We start from the raw sequence: 17,796 nt of genomic DNA, 5'->3' as shown, positions 1-17,796 counted from the left end.
GAAAGAAATAATATGGAAAAATCTGTAAAAAACAAATGGTTCCATACACCCACCACAATGGCTAAATTAAAAAAGACAGAAAATACCAAGTGTGGAGAGGATATGGAACTGGAATTCTCACATCCTGCTGGTGGGAGGGTACATTGGACAGCCATCACGGAAAACTGTTTGACGGTATCTACTAAAGCTGAACATATGCATACCCTAGACCCAGCAATTCTGCTCTTAGGTATACCCCACAGAAAGGCAAACATATGTTCACACACACACACACACACACACAAACACACAGAAAGAATGTTCACAACAGCACTATTTATAAAAGCCAAGAACTGGAAACTATCCAAATGTCCATCAACGCTAGAATGGAAAAACAGATTGCAGTTATTCATATAATGGAATACTGTACAGCTAGGAGAATGAATAACCTACAACTATGTGCAAAAATATACAGAATGTTAAGAAATGAAGCCAGAAACAAGAGCGTATGTATTGAATGACTTCATTTACATAAAGTTAAAAAACACGCAAGATTAATCTATGATGCTACATGTCAGGATAGTGGGTCCTTTGTGTGTGTGTATGCGGGGGATGGAGGGGTAGCAATTGGAAAGAGGCACAAGGGGATATCAGTTATGTTCTGTTTCTTCACCTGGGTGCTGGTTACATAGGTGTGTTCTGTGTGATAATTCACTGAGCTGTATACTTATGATTTGTGTACTTTTCTACATGTATGTTATACTTCAGGAAAAAACTTAAAAAAAAAAAAAAAAAAACTACAAGGTTCCAGAAAATGGCAAGTCTCTGGATAACCTGAAGAGACAACCATTTGTACCACTTCTCAGCTTCTACAGCAAAGCTGTTCACCCTGCCAGATGTCAAAATAGAGAATAGCAAAAGCATCTATAATTCTCTTCCAAGATTCCTGAAGTCAGGGAAGAGTCTATGGAATAAACTAGTCTATTTTTAAGAGAAGAGCAATTGAGAAAGAAGATCTCATTAACAACTTTTAATTACTTCCAAATCCCAATACAGACCACAACCTATTAACACCATTTTAAAAAATGAAGTTTATAAAACCATGAGCTGTTCTAGTTATTTGCCCAGCTTCACAAAAAACAGAGAAAGAAACAGGTCTGGCCAAGAATTTTATACACTGGTTCTCCTTTCCCAAAGACTCTGATTTAGGCTGGGACACAATTTAATCAAGAAATGTGGAATAGGGCCATTAATGGGCAATTTCCTAAGACACATGATTTTAGCATCCATTTATTTTAGGGCAAATTCAATAGAAAAACTGGTTTTTAAATCAGAAGGATGTACAAGTTACCCAGCTACCCATCCCTGACCCAGACTTCAACAGACTGAAGGTCTACAAAGCATCAGTTTTCCAATCTTGATGTGGGAAAAGAATGCTCACTATTCATGAAACAGAGCTACTGGGAAAAAGACTTGTAAGGAAGCACTGGTAATATTACTTGAAAACCCAAGTTGGCTTTTCAATTTGAAAATGTAATATAATTTTTAATCTCTACCTCCAAATTACCTGAAACTATTTTTTTTTAAAAACAGCAGCAAGGAAAGGCCATTATAGGTCAGGTGCTGTACATTAACACTAATCTTCCCAATAAACCCATTTCATCAGTGAAGACACTGAAGGTCTGCAGGGTTAAACAACTTGGGAACATGGTGTTTTAATTCTTGAATCATGTAAATATAGTGCATTCTTTAAAAAAAAATTAAATTTCTAAAAAAGGAGAAAAATCCTTAAGGTATTATTACTGTATTTCCAATCAATTAAACACTGGCAATTAAGACAAAGCCTATTTAACATACCCACTCTAAAATCAAGCTGCTTCAACATACCCCTATACTTCAGTTAGCACGAAATTAACTATAGCCAAATCCTTCGTTCAAGAAGTATTTCTTGAGCATCTACTATGTTACAGCCATTCTCCTAGGGACAGGAAATGTAGGCGTAAACACAAGAAACAAAAATCATTACCTTTGTGGAGTTTACATTCTAGTGTGAGAGACAGACAATAAACAAGATAAAGACATAAACCATACTATGGTAGGTGGGAGGAAGTAAGAAAAACGAAAAATAAAGCGAGCAAGGGGGATATGAGAAGTATTGAGTGGGGAGCGATTGGCTTAGATTTCAGATAATGGGCTTGGGGAAGTCCTCACTGAGGTAACACACGGTAAATATCAGCAGGAAGAGACAGAGACAGCCATGCAGATACTTGGGGAAAGAGCATTCAAGGCAGAAGTAACAGCAAGCCCAGTGGACTGGAGGTAGAAGAAAGCCTTCAGGCTTGTTCAAGGAACAGTAAGGAGCCTGTTAGGCCAGAGCAGCAAGAGCAAAAGGGAGAGCAGTGCAAGACGGGCTCAAGGAGGCAACAAGACTAGGTCACAGGTCACATAGGGACTTACAGGTCATGGTGAAGACGCTGGCTTTCACTCCAAGTGAGAAAGGTGTCACTGGAAGGTTTGAGCAGAGGAGCAACACAATCTAACCTGTGTTTTAATAGGATCACTCTGGCTGCTGTGTCAAGAAGAGACTGTAGCAGGGTACAAAGGCAGACACGGGAGAGACCAGAGTGGTAGGGACTCTAGGATGGCCCCCAATGACCTCCACACCTCCTGGTATTCAAGCCCTTGTGTAATCCACTCTCTCTTTGAGTATAGGTTAGATTTAGTGTCTCCCTTCTAGCAAACAAGAAGTGATGGGATATTAATTTTGAGATTAAATTATAAAAGTTATAAAAAGATTGTGGTTTCCCCCTCTCAGACCCCTTGCACTTGCTCTAGGGAAAGCAAGCCACCATGTTATGAATAGCCCAAAGGAGAGGCTCACATGGCGAGGAACTGATGTCTCCAGCCAAAAGCCAGAGAGGACCTGAGGCTTCTCAACAGCCCCATGGGTGAATGTGGATGTGGACCCTTCCTGACTTGAGCCTTGAGGTGACTACAGCCTCATGAGACCTTGAACTGGAACTACCCAGCTAAGTGGATCCCATGTTCTTGACCCACGGAAACTGTGATTTGATAAATGCTTGTTTTCTGCCACTAAGGTGACACAGCAATAGATAATAACTAAAACAACCAGTTCAGAGGCTAGTTCAATAATCAGAGCAAGAGATGATGTGGTTTGGACCAGAGCACTAACAGTGGAGGTGGTGAGAAGTAGTTGGATTCTAAGTATATTTTGAGGGTAGGGCGAACTGGATTTGCCAACATATGAGAGAGACTTGGTGTGAGATGGGCAAAAGTGAATGTGAGGTTTTTTTCAAGTGAAAGACCAGACTGCCATTTATAAAGAAGGGGAACACTGTGAGAAGAGAGGGCTATGAATATGTGTGTAAGTGTGGGTACGCGTGCTGTCAAGACTCAATTCCGGACATGTTCAGCCTGAAACGGCTGTAAGACATCCAAGTGGAGGCAAGAGAGTACGGTGGGCAGGATGGCGGACTGGTGAGCTGTATGTTTTAGTTGCTCCTCCAGGAAAGTAGGTAGAAAGCCAGGAACTGTGTGGACTGGACACCACAGAGCAATCTGACTTTGGGCATACTTCATACAACACTCATGAAAACGTGGAACTGCTGAGATCAGCGAAATCTGTAAGTTTTTGCGGCCAGGGGACCTGCGCCCCTCCCTGCCAGGCTCAGTCCCGTGGGAGGAGGGGCTGTCAGCTCCGGGAAGGAGAAGGGAGAACTGCAGTGGCAGCCCTTATCGGAAACTCATTCTACTGATCCAAACTCCAACCATAGACAGACTGAGACCAGACACCAGAGAATCTGAGAGCAGCCAGCCCAGCAGAGAGGAGACAGGCATAGAGAAAAAAAACAACAAGAAAAACTCCAAAATAAAAGCGGAGGATTTTTGGAGTTCTGGTGAACATAGAAAGGGGAAGGGCAGAGCTCAGGCCCGAGCTCAGGCCCTGAGGCGCATATGCAAATCCCGAAGAAAAGCTTATCTCTCTGCCCTGTGGACCTTTCCTTAATGGCCCTGGTTGCTTTGTCTCTTAGCATTTCAATAACCCATTACATCTCTGAGGAAGGCCCTTTTTTTTTTTTTTTTTTTTTTTAATCCTTTTTTCTTTTTCTAAAACAATTACTCTAAGAAGCCCAATACAGAAAGCTTCAAAGACTTGCAATTTGGGCAGGTCAAGTCAAGAGCAGAACTAGGAGAGCTCTGAGACAAAATGCAATAATCCAGTGGCTGAGAAAATTCACTAAACAACACAACTTCCCAAGAAAAGGGGGGTGTCCGCTCACAGCCATCATCCTGGTGGACAGGAAACACTCCTGCCCATCGCCAGCCCCATAGCCCAGAACTGCCCCAGACAACCCAGTGTGACGGAAGTGCTTCAAATAACAGGCACACACCACAAAACTGGGCGTGGACATTAGCCTTCCCTGCAACCTCAGCTGATTGTCCCAGAGTTGGGAAGGCAGAGCAGTGTGAATTAACAAAGCCCCATTCAGCCATCATTTCAGCAGACTGGGAGCCTCCCTACACAGCCCAGCAGCCCAGAACTGCCCTGGGGGGACAGCACTCACCTGTGACATAGCACAGTCATCCCTCAACAGAGGACCCGGGGTACACGGCCTGGAAGAGGGGCCCACTTGCAAGTCTCAGGAGCCATACGCCAATACCAAGGACTTGTGGGTCAGTGGCAGAGACAAACTGTGGCAGGACTGAACTGAAGGATTAGACTATTGCAGCAGCTTTAAAACTCTAGGATCACCAGGGAGATCTGATTGTTAGAGCCACCACCCCCTCCCTGACTGCCCAGAAACAGGCCCCATATACAGGGCAGGCAACACCAACTACACACGCAAGCTTGGTACACCAATTGGACCCCACAAGACTCACTCCCCCACTCACCAAAAAGGCTAAGCAGGGGAGAACTGGCTTGTGGAGAACAGGTGGCTCGTGGACGCCACCTGCTGGTTAGTTAGAGAAAGTGTACTCCACGAAGCTGTAGATCTGATAAATTAGAGATAAGGACTTCAATAGGTCTACAAATCCTAAAAGAACCCTATCAAGTTCAGCAAATGCCACGAGGCCAAAAACAACAGAAAATTATAAAGCATATGAAAAAACCAGACCATATGGATAACCCAAGCCCAAGCACCCAAATCAAAAGACCAGAAGAGACACAGCATCTAGAGCAGCTACTCAAAGAACTAAAGATGAACAATGAGACCATAGTACGGGAGACAAAGGAAATCAAGAAGACCCTAGAAGAGCATAAAGAAGACACTGCAAGACTAAATAAAAAAATGGATGATCTTATGGAAATTAAAGAAACTGTTGACCAAATTAAAAAGATTCTGGACACTCATAGTACAAGACTAGAGGAAGTTGAACAACGAATCAGTGACCTCGAAGATGACAGAATGGAAAATGAAAGCATAAAAGAAAGAATGGGGAAAAAAATTGAAAAAATCGAAATGGACCTCAGGGATATGATAGATAATATGAAACGTCCAAATATAAGACTCATTGGTGTCCCAGAAGGGGAAGAAAAGGGTAAAGGTCTAGGAAGAGTATTCAAAGAAATTGTTGGGGAAAACTTCCCAAATCTTCTAAACAACATAAATACACAAAGCATAAATGCTCAGTGAACCCCAAATAGAATAAATCCAAATAAACCCACTCCGAGACATATACTGATCACACTGTCAAACACAGAAGAGAAGGAGCAAGTTCTGAAAGCAGCAAGAGAAAAGCAATTCACCACATACAAAGGAAACAGCATAAGACTAAGTAGTGACTACTCAGCAGCCACCATGGAGGCAAGAAGGCAGTGGCACGATATATTTAAAATTCTGAGTGAGAAAAAATTCCAGCCAAGAATACTTTATCCAGCAAAGCTCTCCTTCAAATTTGAGGGAGAGCTTAAATTTTTCACAGACAAACAAATGCTGAGAGAATTTGCTAACAAGAGACCTGCCTTACTGGAGATACTAAAGGGAGCCCTACAGACAGAGAAACAAAGAAAGGACAGAGAGACTTGGAGAAAGGTTCAGTACTAAAGAGATTCGGTATGGGTATAATAAAGGATATTAATAGACAGAGGGGAAAAATATGACAAACATAAACCAAAGGATAAGATGGCTGATTCAAGAAATGCCTTCACGGTTATAACGTTGAATGTAAATGGATTAAACTCCCCAATTAAAAGATATAGATTCGCAGAATGGATCAAAAAAAATGAACCATCAATATGTTGCATACAAGAGACTCATCTTAGACACAGGGACACAAAGAAACTGAAAGTGAAAGGATGGAAAAAAATATTTCATGCAAGCTACAGCCAAAAGAAAGCAGGTGTAGCAATATTAATCTCAGATAAAATAGACTTCAAATGCAGGGATGTTTTGAGAGACAAAGAAGGCCACTACATACTAATAAAAGGGGCAATTCAGCAAGAAGAAATAACAATCGTAAATGTCTATGCACCCAATCAAGGTGCCACAAAATACATGAGAGAAACACTGGCAAAACTAAAGGAAGCAATTGATGTTTCCACAATAATTGTGGGAGACTTCAACACATCACTCTCTCCTATAGATAGATCAACCAGACAGAAGACCAATAAGGAAATTGAAAACCTAAACAATCTGATAAATGAATTAGATTTAACAGACATATACAGGACATTACATCCCAAATCACCAGGATACACATACTTTTCTAGTGCTCATGGAACTTTCTCCAGAATAGATCATATGCTGGGACATAAAACAAGCCCCAAGTGGAGGCAAGAAATCAACTGGTTATATAAGTCTGGAGTTCGGGGCTGCAGATGTAAATCTGAGAGTCTTCAGCATATAGCTGGTATTTTAAAGCCACAAGCTCAGATGAGAACCACAGGGCAAGGAGAAAAAAAAGCAGAAGAGGTCTAGGACTGATCCCTGGGACACACAAACATCCAGGGGTTAGGGGGTCTGAGGAAAATTCAGCAAAGGAGACTGCGCAGAAGCAGCCAGACATGTTGGAGGAAATCCAGGCAAATGTGGTGTCCTGAAAGCCAAGAAAAGAAAGTGTTTCAAGAAGGAGGTAGTGATCAGCTGTATCAAGACTGCTGGTAGTCAGGTAGGTAAGTATTCTTTGGCCTCACAGTTTTACTAATAGTCGCAGCTCTTTTGGATTCAACCTACCTCACTTTCTTGAGTGAAGTCAAGGGCATCTTCCCCTGAGGCCAGCAGGGTATGGAGAATTCGCTGTTTCACCTGCTCCCACTCCACCAGCATTGACTCTCGATGATATTCCTCAGCCATGCTGAAGGTCTGTCAGGGATGAGGAGCACAGAGCAATGACCCCAACGAAAGAACAAAGAACATGATTTCCTTTAAAGGCCAACAGAAATGAAAAGTCCCCCAAGACCTACCACATCTCCACACATAAAGCAAAAACAATCCATTTTAAAAGTTATCCTTAAAGAATTTACTGACAACTATTTGCAACATACCCTTTCCTTGTTTCTAAGACAAACACCTTTTTTAAACCTCTGAAATCAGGCTGCTTATTACAACGGACAGCATGGCATAGTTTAAACTGCGGTAGTTTTTCTTTGTTACACATAAAATAATGATAGATTGAAAATCAATGGTATTTTAAGATTTAATAAACATCCAAGACAAGAAAAGACAAAGATAAAAAAATTCTCCCAGTGATTTTATTTATTTTTTAAGAAACATTAATATTTTCATAGGAGGAAGCAAACCAATGAAAGAAAATCAAAGAGCTTCTAGGATTTAATTTTCTACCAATCTACTCAAAGGCACCATTGAAAAATCTGACAAATCTCACTACTGTCTACCAGTAAGAGTGCAGATCGTTGCCAAAACAAAGGCACAGAAAGAAAAGAAAAAAGAAAACAGAAAAAAGAAAAGAAAAGGAAAAAGGGAGAAAGAAAAAAAAAGAAAACTCTGAGGAAATTAAAGCAACTTACAGAGATATACTGAATTGTGAGCATGCACAGCCTATTATTCTTTAATTGGTAGACCAGGTTTCCCATCAGCTTAAGCCCACTTTTCAAAAAAGCCATTTCATTTACAATCAGATTGGCATCTAATTAGGCAGTACCAAGGGAATGAGTATTAGTAATGCCTGCTTTATTTCTGGCAATGCAGATAATTCATACTGATAATATCCATATATATGAGCTTTGGGGAACTGTTTGAAAAATCACCTTTACTCTTCCTACAAATGGGATGTTTGTAGGAACACTGAGTTTGAATCAATATTTATTAAAATATGAAAGACAAAAATAATCAGGAAGAAGACTGGCACATTTGCAGTTTGATTCTGATCCATGTATTAATGAATGGGTCTCTTCTAAAGTATATTCTGAAGACATAGGGAAAAATGACAATCACAAACTTTAAAAATAGTCTTCCACCTGGTCATCTCACTGAGAATCAGGCAGAATGGACGATACTAGTCAGTTAGCCAGGGTTGAAAAATAAACAGAAAAATCCTTGCCTTTTAGTCCCATCAGTGAAATTAAATATGCAGGTTATGTATTTGAATAGACAGAAGGATTTTGGAACAGAAAGGTGGGGAGGAGGGGTAGTTTCCCCAGAAACTATCTAGAAAATAGTGCACAGTGAACCACAATTTCTTCCAAAACACTTTCTACTTAGTGGTCAAACCAACCACTGCCTCAGCCCTGAGTCTCTCCCAGCAAGGGAAAATGGAGGGCCATGTGGCACCAGGATCAGGGCGGGCAGAAATATGAAGGTTGGGAGGACTAGCAGTCATACATGTAGCTTTCAGAGCTTACAACAGGAAGTGACACCAGATTAAGCTGTGGCTACCACAAAGGTAGCCACTTAATTTGTCACTAGAGATTTTCTTAAGGACGATGGCTAATAAAGAATGCAGAGGGGCAAAGGCAATTAAAGAAAACAGACAACACACCACCCAGACAACTGACGGTGAGAAGTGGGGGCAGACTTCCTGCATCACGTAGGGGTCAGAACTATAACAGAGGGAATTAGCAACCTTCTGTAAATTAGGCTGTCCACCTGTGTGCCAAGAACTCCTGCTTTACTATCACAGAAAGTACTTTGAAAACTGGCAGCTTTTGGGACTCCAGTTGTCAGCTGTATCTGAGAACTATGCCAGGCTACTCATTATGGGAGGTACTATGGTTCCATTCATCACTGGTGTGATAAAGAGCTTCAAATAAAAATAAACAGCCCAGCATTAAAATTTTCTTCCCTTGACCATGTGATGCCACCGCACCCACCCCCAACTTACCTTAACTACATTACAGATAATGGGATATCCAATTTGCGACTAATCAGGGATGATCAGCCACCCATCTGCCCTATTCCAGCCTATTCCTTTTACACCCCCATCTGAACAACCAACCTATTGGATTAGGTGCAAAGAAGAAAATCAACCAGAGGTGCTAATGAGAGAGAATCCACAGAGCTACTCAACTAAGAAGTGAAAAGGAGAACCTGGAGAATATGAGAAAAGGTGAGGGGTAGGGACTAGCAGGGACAAGAAAGAAAAAAACTCAAAGGAAAAAAAGAAAAAGGGGATAAACTGGAAGGGCACTAGCAGTCTAAAAATAAAAGGGAAGGCAGGTGCCTGGGAATAGAAAGACAAACCACAGAAAATAACAAAGCAGCTGTTTTAACTACAGCCAATTTAACTATTAGAAATTAAATCCGAATTTTTCAAGTTATTGTTGAATGTGGAAAATTTTTCTCTTTAAGCACAATTAAGAAAAAGCGAAGCACAGAGAAAACTCGGCAACTGAATTAAGAACAGGTGGGGAGTACTTGAACCCCATTTTCATAAGGGAAGAGGGCAATATGCTTTGACTTCACACCCACTTATTATCGAGCTGTTGCAGACTTTTAGAAAATCTACATATGTTCTGATAATGTTGTTCTGTTTTTGCTGGGATGCACCAAATGGGAAAAGACAGGACACATTTGTGGTTTTGTAGCTTGTTTGTTTCCTTGGCATTTCCGCAGGACATTGGCAAGTTATTCAAACAGGAAACTGACACCGAAATGCCAGGTAGTGCTCACCTTTTGTTTGTAAGTGACTCTTGCTCATCAGCAGCCCCCCATGTCCAGAGCAGTCAAAGGTCTCCCCCCACCAGCACCAGGCCACCTCCCAACATGGGAATGTCTCCCTCACAAACAAATATGCACACATTTTGCACTGTGGTATGTCACTTAGATGTTTTTGCTGGCTGCACATTTAGTCTCAGTATGGCACAATGCTCAGAGGCTGCCAATTCCAGAAACACATTCCACAGGATAAATGGATTAATAAGGCTGGGCGGCATTTGACAATCCTAATTAAATTTCATTGGTCCTTTGCAGCAGGAGAATAGATGCTAGTTACTCAAAGTTTGGAAAAAAAAAAATTTTTCTTTTCATTTTTAAGTCTGAATCAAGTGAATTTCTTTATTTCTAGGAGTAAGTACTATTGCCAAAATATAATTAATGAAATTTAGGGAATTTTACTTTGATAATTAAATGTATCACTCATTTAAGTAATGCCCTTGGAACACATTCTTATAAATTAGAACTGGCAAGCCCTTCTGCTGTCATATCTCACATCAGCACTACTGAGAACATTTTCACCTTCATAGAATATTTTAAAAAAGCACAATGTGAAGCCTTATTCTTTTTAAACTGCACAAGTAATATATAAATTCATCTTCATTTGATATAAGGGTTAAATAATTTAGAAGTAAATGAACAGAGAGGTCCCTCTTCATCTCTCCTCCCCCTTGCAGAGAGCCAATGCTGGCAGACTAGCAGGTACCCTTCCAGCCTCCTTCCTGGAGAAAGCTGCATTTTACAACCAACTCCACTTGAGAACTAACCTTTCTTCTTCCTCCCCAAAGACCCCAATGGCCTGAAAATCTCTAACTCTATCATGGGATGTTTTGAAAGGTTTGATCATTTGATCCTTGTCCAAAATAAATGGAGATAACACATATCAGTAAAGTAAATCAACTTCAAGCATTTTGAGGGAATGCGTGTTGCAAAATTTTGTTGCACAAAAGGAGAGGCTAAACTTGCATATAATTGTGACTGAGTCCCCCCCGACCCCTCTGAGTACCTCTTTGTTGCTCAGATGTGGCCCTCTCTCTGTCTAACTGAGCCACCTCGGCAGGTGAACTCACTGCCCTCCCCCCTAAATGGGACCCAACTCTCAGGTGTGTAAATCTCCCTGGCAATGCAGGTATATGACTCCCGGGGATGAATCTGGACCCAGCATCGTGGGATTGAGAATATCTTCCTGACCAAAAGCGGGATGCAAAATGAAACGAAATAAAGCTTCAGTGGCTGAGAGATTTCAAATGGAGTTGAGAGGTCACTCTGGTGGACATTCTTACGTACTATATAGTAACACCTCTTAGGTTTTAATGTATTGGAATAGCTACAAGTAAATACCTGAAACAACTATCAAACTCCAACCCAGTAGTCTGGACTCCTGTAGACTATGTAACAATGTAGCTTACAAGAGGTGGCAGTGTGATTGCGAAAATCTTGTGGATCACACTCCCTTTATATAGTGTATGGATGGATGAGTAGAAAAATGGGGACAAAAACTAAATGAAAAATAGGGTGGGATGGGGGGGGTGTGACTTCGGTGTTCTTTTTTACTTTTATTTTTTTTCTTATTCTGATTCTTTCTGATGTAAGGAAAATGTTCAGAAATAGATTGTGGTGATGAATGCATAACTATACGATGGTACTGTGAACGGCTGATTGTACACCATGGATGACTGTATGGTATGTGAATGTATCTCAGTAAAACTGAATTTAATTAAAAAAAAAAAAAAAAAAAGAGGTCAGCAAGGAAAATGAGAAATCTCCAGATGTCAATGGTAAGAAGAAAGGAATGTGTGTGTGTGTGTGTGTGTGTGTGTGTGTGTTGGTAGTGGGGTATTTCTGGTGAAACAAAAAGAGCCTAATCAAGACCACGGAACCAGAGAAGCCAAGAGTCACCAGATGAGGGAGCCTATGATAATTAGGATTTGTTAAATTGAGAGTAACTAAAAACCCAAATCAATGGGATTAAATGCTATTGGGCAGTGCTTCTTCAACTTTAACGTGAAATTAATCACATGGGGTTCCTATTAAAATGTAGGTTCTGGACTGTAAACTTTATGTAAATGTTAAATTCCTTAAATTTGATAAATGTAGTTAAGGTGGTTACATAAGTGAATATCTATGTTCTAAGGAAATGTACATTGAAGTATTAAGTGTTTAAGGAGCATGATGTGTAAGACCTACTCTCAAATGTTTAGAAAATAGGTAGACAGACAGAGAGAGAGAGGTGATGGATAGATGGACGGTATGTAAAATGATATGGCAAACTGCGGCAAATGTTAAAAGTTGGTGGATCTGGGTGGAGGGTATGTTGGAGCTCTCTGTGTGGGTTTTGTATTATTTTTACAACTGTCCTACAAGTTTGAAATTATTTCAAAATAAAAAGGTTTTAATAAATATATATATCATTGCATATATAATGGCTGCTCTGGCTGACTTATTTATCATCCTTTCAAGCATCAAGCTAGTTATATTCTCTTAACAGCTTGGAGAAATTACTAATATAAAAGGTGGTACAGAAAGTCAAACTGTGTGATAAAAGGAAAAAATAATTGAGGAACATTATCAGTGATCATAATTACTTTTCCAAACTGCAGAATCAGTAGAAACCAAAACAACGTTTATAACAATGAAACCAAAGAAATTTCTGGCCCTTAGATTTTGAGATTAATTTAATATTAATTGTTCCGATCAGGGTCTCAGATGCATTTTGGTCACTAAATGCACATGAAGTCATGAGCATGGTATTTCTCAAAAACGGTTTCTGCAGAACGCCCTGTGGTGAACTAACTCTAAGTAGGAGAGAGGTGGGCCGGAGACACAGACTCCAAATTCCAGAACTTGCATTTCTCTGGAATACATGCTGACCTCAAACTGTATTCATCTACTGGTTGGTTCATTTTCTTACCCTCTTCCGGGACTCTTCAATGGCAGACAGCAGGGCATTGTCCTTCTCATTCTTTAGGAAGCCCTATGAAAAAGGGAAAAAATGATATAACTGAGGTTAAAATTAATCTCCAAATAATCAAAAGTATACTGTGGGGGGCGGAGGGAACAATCATAAGGATATTTGCTACTCTGCCTACCTCCAATCCCCAAAAATTCTCTCAACTTGAAAACATCAAAATAGGTGGTTTGTACAGATACTTTCTAGTTTCTTTCATTATGGGAGCACATGGTAATTGTTAGAAGGTAAAGACCCCTTCAAGCAGGAGGGTTGGGTTCCATCCCATAAACATGTAAAAAGGGAACAGAGTCAAAACTGCTCTTCAAAATTTCTACATGGCCCATAACATAGCTATAAGCTTTGGCTATGTAGCCAGTCACAGTTCCCCTAAGTGTTCTTTAGCCTGTATTTCTCTGTTGCCTTCACTTAATTCTTCAATTTCTTCCTATCATTGAAGAAGCCATCACCACCCACTTGTCTGGGTGCTTTTCAACTTGTTTGCCAATGGCTGAGAAACCCTAAAAATAATTTATGTACACATTTCTTCTGGGTTTTGCCAACGAGCACCACCTGTTTCAGGCCTGATGCCATCCACTGCTTGTTTAAGTGGAGTGAAGAGGTGATGGTCTACAAGTCTAGTTTAACATACACAGGTTAATGATCCACAAAATGCAACTCCACAGCAATACCAAGGCAAGAGCACAGGCTTTGGAGTAATGGTACATCCATTACTAAATGGCATGACTTTAGTCAAGTCACCCAAACTCTGTCTCAGTATGGCCATGTGTAAAATGAATATTAGAAGAGATGATGTAGCCAAGTTCTTGGTCCAAGGCTCAATAAATATAGCTCTATTATTAGAATTGATTAGATTTAGGTCTGTTGGTGACATTAAAGAGATGCCCAGGGTGGCCTCCTTGTTGCTGTTCATTGCCCTAATTTGCTTGGGCTGCAATCTTGAGGAGGGCAAGACAGTGTCCTGACAGATGGCCACAACTACAGGCAGACAGACAGGGTGGACTTCCATGCCTGTATCCATGCCAGCACTCTGCCCTTCAGACAAAGGTGAAGCTTCTTTTCCATACCTTGGGGCATGGGGGCCAAGTAGGGACATGGAAGATGATCCATCAGTAAAAGGTAGAGATCAACGTCTTAGTTGTAATATGGAAAAATTCAAACCACCCTGTACATCAGATCCACCTATCTTCTGGAATGTATGGTACATGCTCGTCAATCAAACTATCAATGCATTTACATATGTCCGATTATACATGACTTATTTTTTCCGAATCATGTTTCTTTTTCTTTAAGGAGTTCCTTGGGGGAATATAATACAAAATAGAATTAAGCTAAAGCTTTTAAATGACATGCTGAATTAAAACACATTATTTGAATGTTTTTTTTTTTGTATTTGATACTTACTGTCATGGTTAATTCGTTTTTGATCACATTATATTTTAGTAGCTTTAATGTTTTGATATACTATATTCAAAAAGTCCCAGATATGAGGCTGCTGGTTCTTTAAAAAATTGGGGGATAGGGTGGGAGATAAGACTGGGGATATAAATTTAAATAAAATATTACTAATCTCATAGATTCCCAGAGATCCCTTACATACTGACCCATGACCCCCACCCCTCATCTGCTGTCACACTCCAAACTGGACCATGCACTGGGATGGACAGGGCCAATGGTCAGCAGCCCAGGAAACAGCTCCCTCAAAGACTCCTCCAGGGCAGTCCTCACTATGGCTCTGAGGACACAATGTGAAGACACTCCTACGTACCACTCCAGTCTTCAGAGAAAAGAAATCAGAAGTTGATATAGAGCATCCACTCTGTTCACAAAATGTGAGTTGCTGGAATTATACTGGATGTAAAATGTTTATATTGACAATTGGGAATGGGGGTGGAGTGGGGGTAGGGAGAGGCATCAGCCACTTACCTGGTAATCAATGGCCTCAATAAACCGGAACACAAAAAGCTAGGACTCCATGTGCTCCATTTGGAAGAGGGCAGCTTGTCATCCTGTGCCTGCCTGCACTTTGACCAGCAGAGCCAGATACCAGATAAATGGCAAGGATTTCTAAGGGACCTTGTTTATACTCTTCACAGCAAATGATTACATCAACCCAATAAACCTTCATCATAAATGCTCTTTTTCATTGCTTTGACCGAGGGATCTTCAACGGCCAAAGCTAAGGGCTTTAGTGTCACATTTACAAACAAAGCTAAGGACCTATTATGATCGATTAGCTGTTTCCAAACAAAGCACAGGCATATATTGTGCTCTGCTACACCCTTTTGTGGCTGCTGCTGCTATGCAGAGCTGATTGTCTAAACAAGCCAAGTGTGGGAGAGGAGGATGTGATAACCACAGTCTGACAAGGCCTGGTCTTATTTTTCATCATTTTGGTTGAGGGAGAAGGGCAGGAGGCAGACTTCAGTCATATAAGGTGAGATAGAGAAGACTAGGTTAAGTGGGATATTCTGTACCTCCCCTGCCCCTTCTCTGGGCTTCCTCAACCCTTCCCCATCCATGACCAGCTTATCCCATTCTTTAACTGCACCCACATCCACATATAACACACACATAAAACATTAATGCAAAGCAATAATAAGAAGCTTTTGTTTAAAAACAATATAATATTCAGTAATAAATACAATTACCAAATTAATAAGAGATGAAATTTCAAATAATGGTTAAGAAAGAAAAAGAAGAAAAATATATTATTGCTTTGGGGTAGATGACTTTATTCTTCAAAATATCCATTATAAAGCTACATTCCAAAAATCTTACAAAATAAATCAAATGAACCATTTGTACCTAAGACTCCGATTTTAGACATCACCCACATACAAGCAAAGACTTAACTATTATGTACCTCAAAAACTAGGCTTTTAAAACATAGCATAAACTAAGCCCACAAAATATACAGATTTTGAATTTAATAGATCATTCTTTATTCCCATCTAAAATGAGATGCTAAAAAGGTTATGCATCATTTTATTTTTATAATACAATATATTAATAGCCTATCTTTTGAAACGATTCTTTAAAAAAAATAGTAATTTGCACAGTCAGAATAGTGATGGGATCTGTGTGCCATCTAGCGGCAGTTTCTTTTAAAGAACACACACCTCAAAGGAAAACAGCCTGCTGGAATTTAAAGAACTAAAAAGCTGGCCAGAAACATACCTGCCACAGCCCGTATTTCCCAAAGGTCTATTTCTTGACTTCCTTCTTTCACTTGTGTGTTTCCGGTCCTTCCAAACCCTCCTCCAGTGAGGTCCCTCTCATCCCCTCACCCTGGGGATATACTTATATAGCTTATCAGAAAATGGGTTCTCTGGAAAGGGGAGTTGGGCAATGAAGGATGAAGTTGGAGGCACCATCCCTCACTGGGCAGGGCTCCTGCCTCAGTGAAGACCCCCGTGCATAGAGAAGGCCCCAGGCTCACTTCCCACAACCGATGGTAATGCCAGCTATCTAACCGCAAGCGTCAGAGCTTCCCATCACTAATATCCCCTCATCTCACCTATAAGTACTTTTCAATTGCTCTAACCCCCCACCCCGACCCTTCTACTGCCACTGCTGGTCCAGTCAATAAAGAACAATCCACAGGCATCTGCTGGCCTGCTAGGTAAGATGACTGCTCCTGACTTCCCCATCTGTACACCGCATTCTCACTGCCAGAGCCCTAGAAACAGACCCTCTAACTGGCCCTTTATTGTGTTTTGGTTTCAAGCTTTCTATAATACATAATATTCCATTCAGGGAGTAATTTAGTGCCAGGCACTGCTTTAGGCACTTCAGAGACATTATTATTAATCCTTTAACAGTATGAAAGAAGAAACACCACTACTCCACTCTTCCAGCCCCACTTTACAGGGAAGGAACTGAGATTTAAACAACTAACTTGACCAAGGTTTCCTGACCAGGAAGAGGCAGATCCAGGATTTAAACCCACTTTTGATTTTCAAAAGACCTACTGTTTCTGCGGTACTATGGTAACAGTAAACTTCTTTAAATCAAGAAAATAAAAACTATCTTTCTCTTTCTAAAAAGATGAGACCAGGGGAAAGCAAAATACCCTTAAATTTATGTTCTTTATCAGATATTATCAGGTCCCCTTTACAGGTGATGAATTTGAGGCTCAGAGAGCAATACTAATTCTTATCCCAGCACTAGTAATAGGAAGTTTAGCCTCTTCCCCTCTATCACTGTCTCTCATGGCAGTACATCAAAGTGGAATAAATAGGTATTTTATGCTGCACATCCATTGCTTTTTCCCCCTACCTTACATAGTTAGGGGAGGACAGAGACCAGAATGTCAAGTTTTTGGCATCTCTTTGGAATAATAATGTTTTTCATATTGTGGATCAGAACCCATAATTGGGGTTTGAAACCAACCAGCATTTTAAAAATCAAATTAAATAGAACAGAGATATGTGGTATGGGTAAATATTATTTAGTGAAACTTCTGTTTCAATTATTTATGTTTATATGTAAGAACTGGGTCATGAAGTAAAATGTATTTCTTACTATGGGTCACAATAAAAAACTATAAAAGTTTCAAGGTACTATCATTGCTGTGGAACAATAAACACCGTACAGCTACCCAAGCAGCATCTCCAGCCACGTGTTTCATTTTTAGCAGAGGAAGTGGGCTACCTTGCAACATACACTGGCCAAGAACAACCAAAATGCAACCACAATGAGGTATGGTGATTC

At 40.4% G+C, this 17,796-nt stretch overlaps 1 protein-coding gene across 3 annotated transcripts in view; it reads right to left on the bottom strand.

Annotated features, from left to right (window-relative positions):
• The window catches only part of NUP93 (nucleoporin 93), a 116,003-nt gene that overhangs the window by 34,445 nt on the left and 63,762 nt on the right, over positions 1-17,796 (bottom strand). For all 3 annotated transcript variants that reach the window (XM_037815828.1, XM_037815829.1, XM_037815830.1), the window contains 2 exons: positions 13,024-13,086; positions 7,176-7,304 (listed from right to left, as the gene is read on the bottom strand). In XM_037815828.1, the coding sequence (XP_037671756.1) occupies positions 7,176-7,304; positions 13,024-13,086 (192 nt within the window). The remainder of the gene's footprint in view (positions 1-7,175; positions 7,305-13,023; positions 13,087-17,796) is intronic.

This window comes from Choloepus didactylus, chromosome 22 (assembly GCF_015220235.1).
Source record: "Choloepus didactylus isolate mChoDid1 chromosome 22, mChoDid1.pri, whole genome shotgun sequence".
NCBI lineage: Eukaryota > Metazoa > Chordata > Mammalia > Pilosa > Megalonychidae > Choloepus > Choloepus didactylus.
This window is presented reverse-complemented; position numbering and strand designations above follow the sequence as displayed.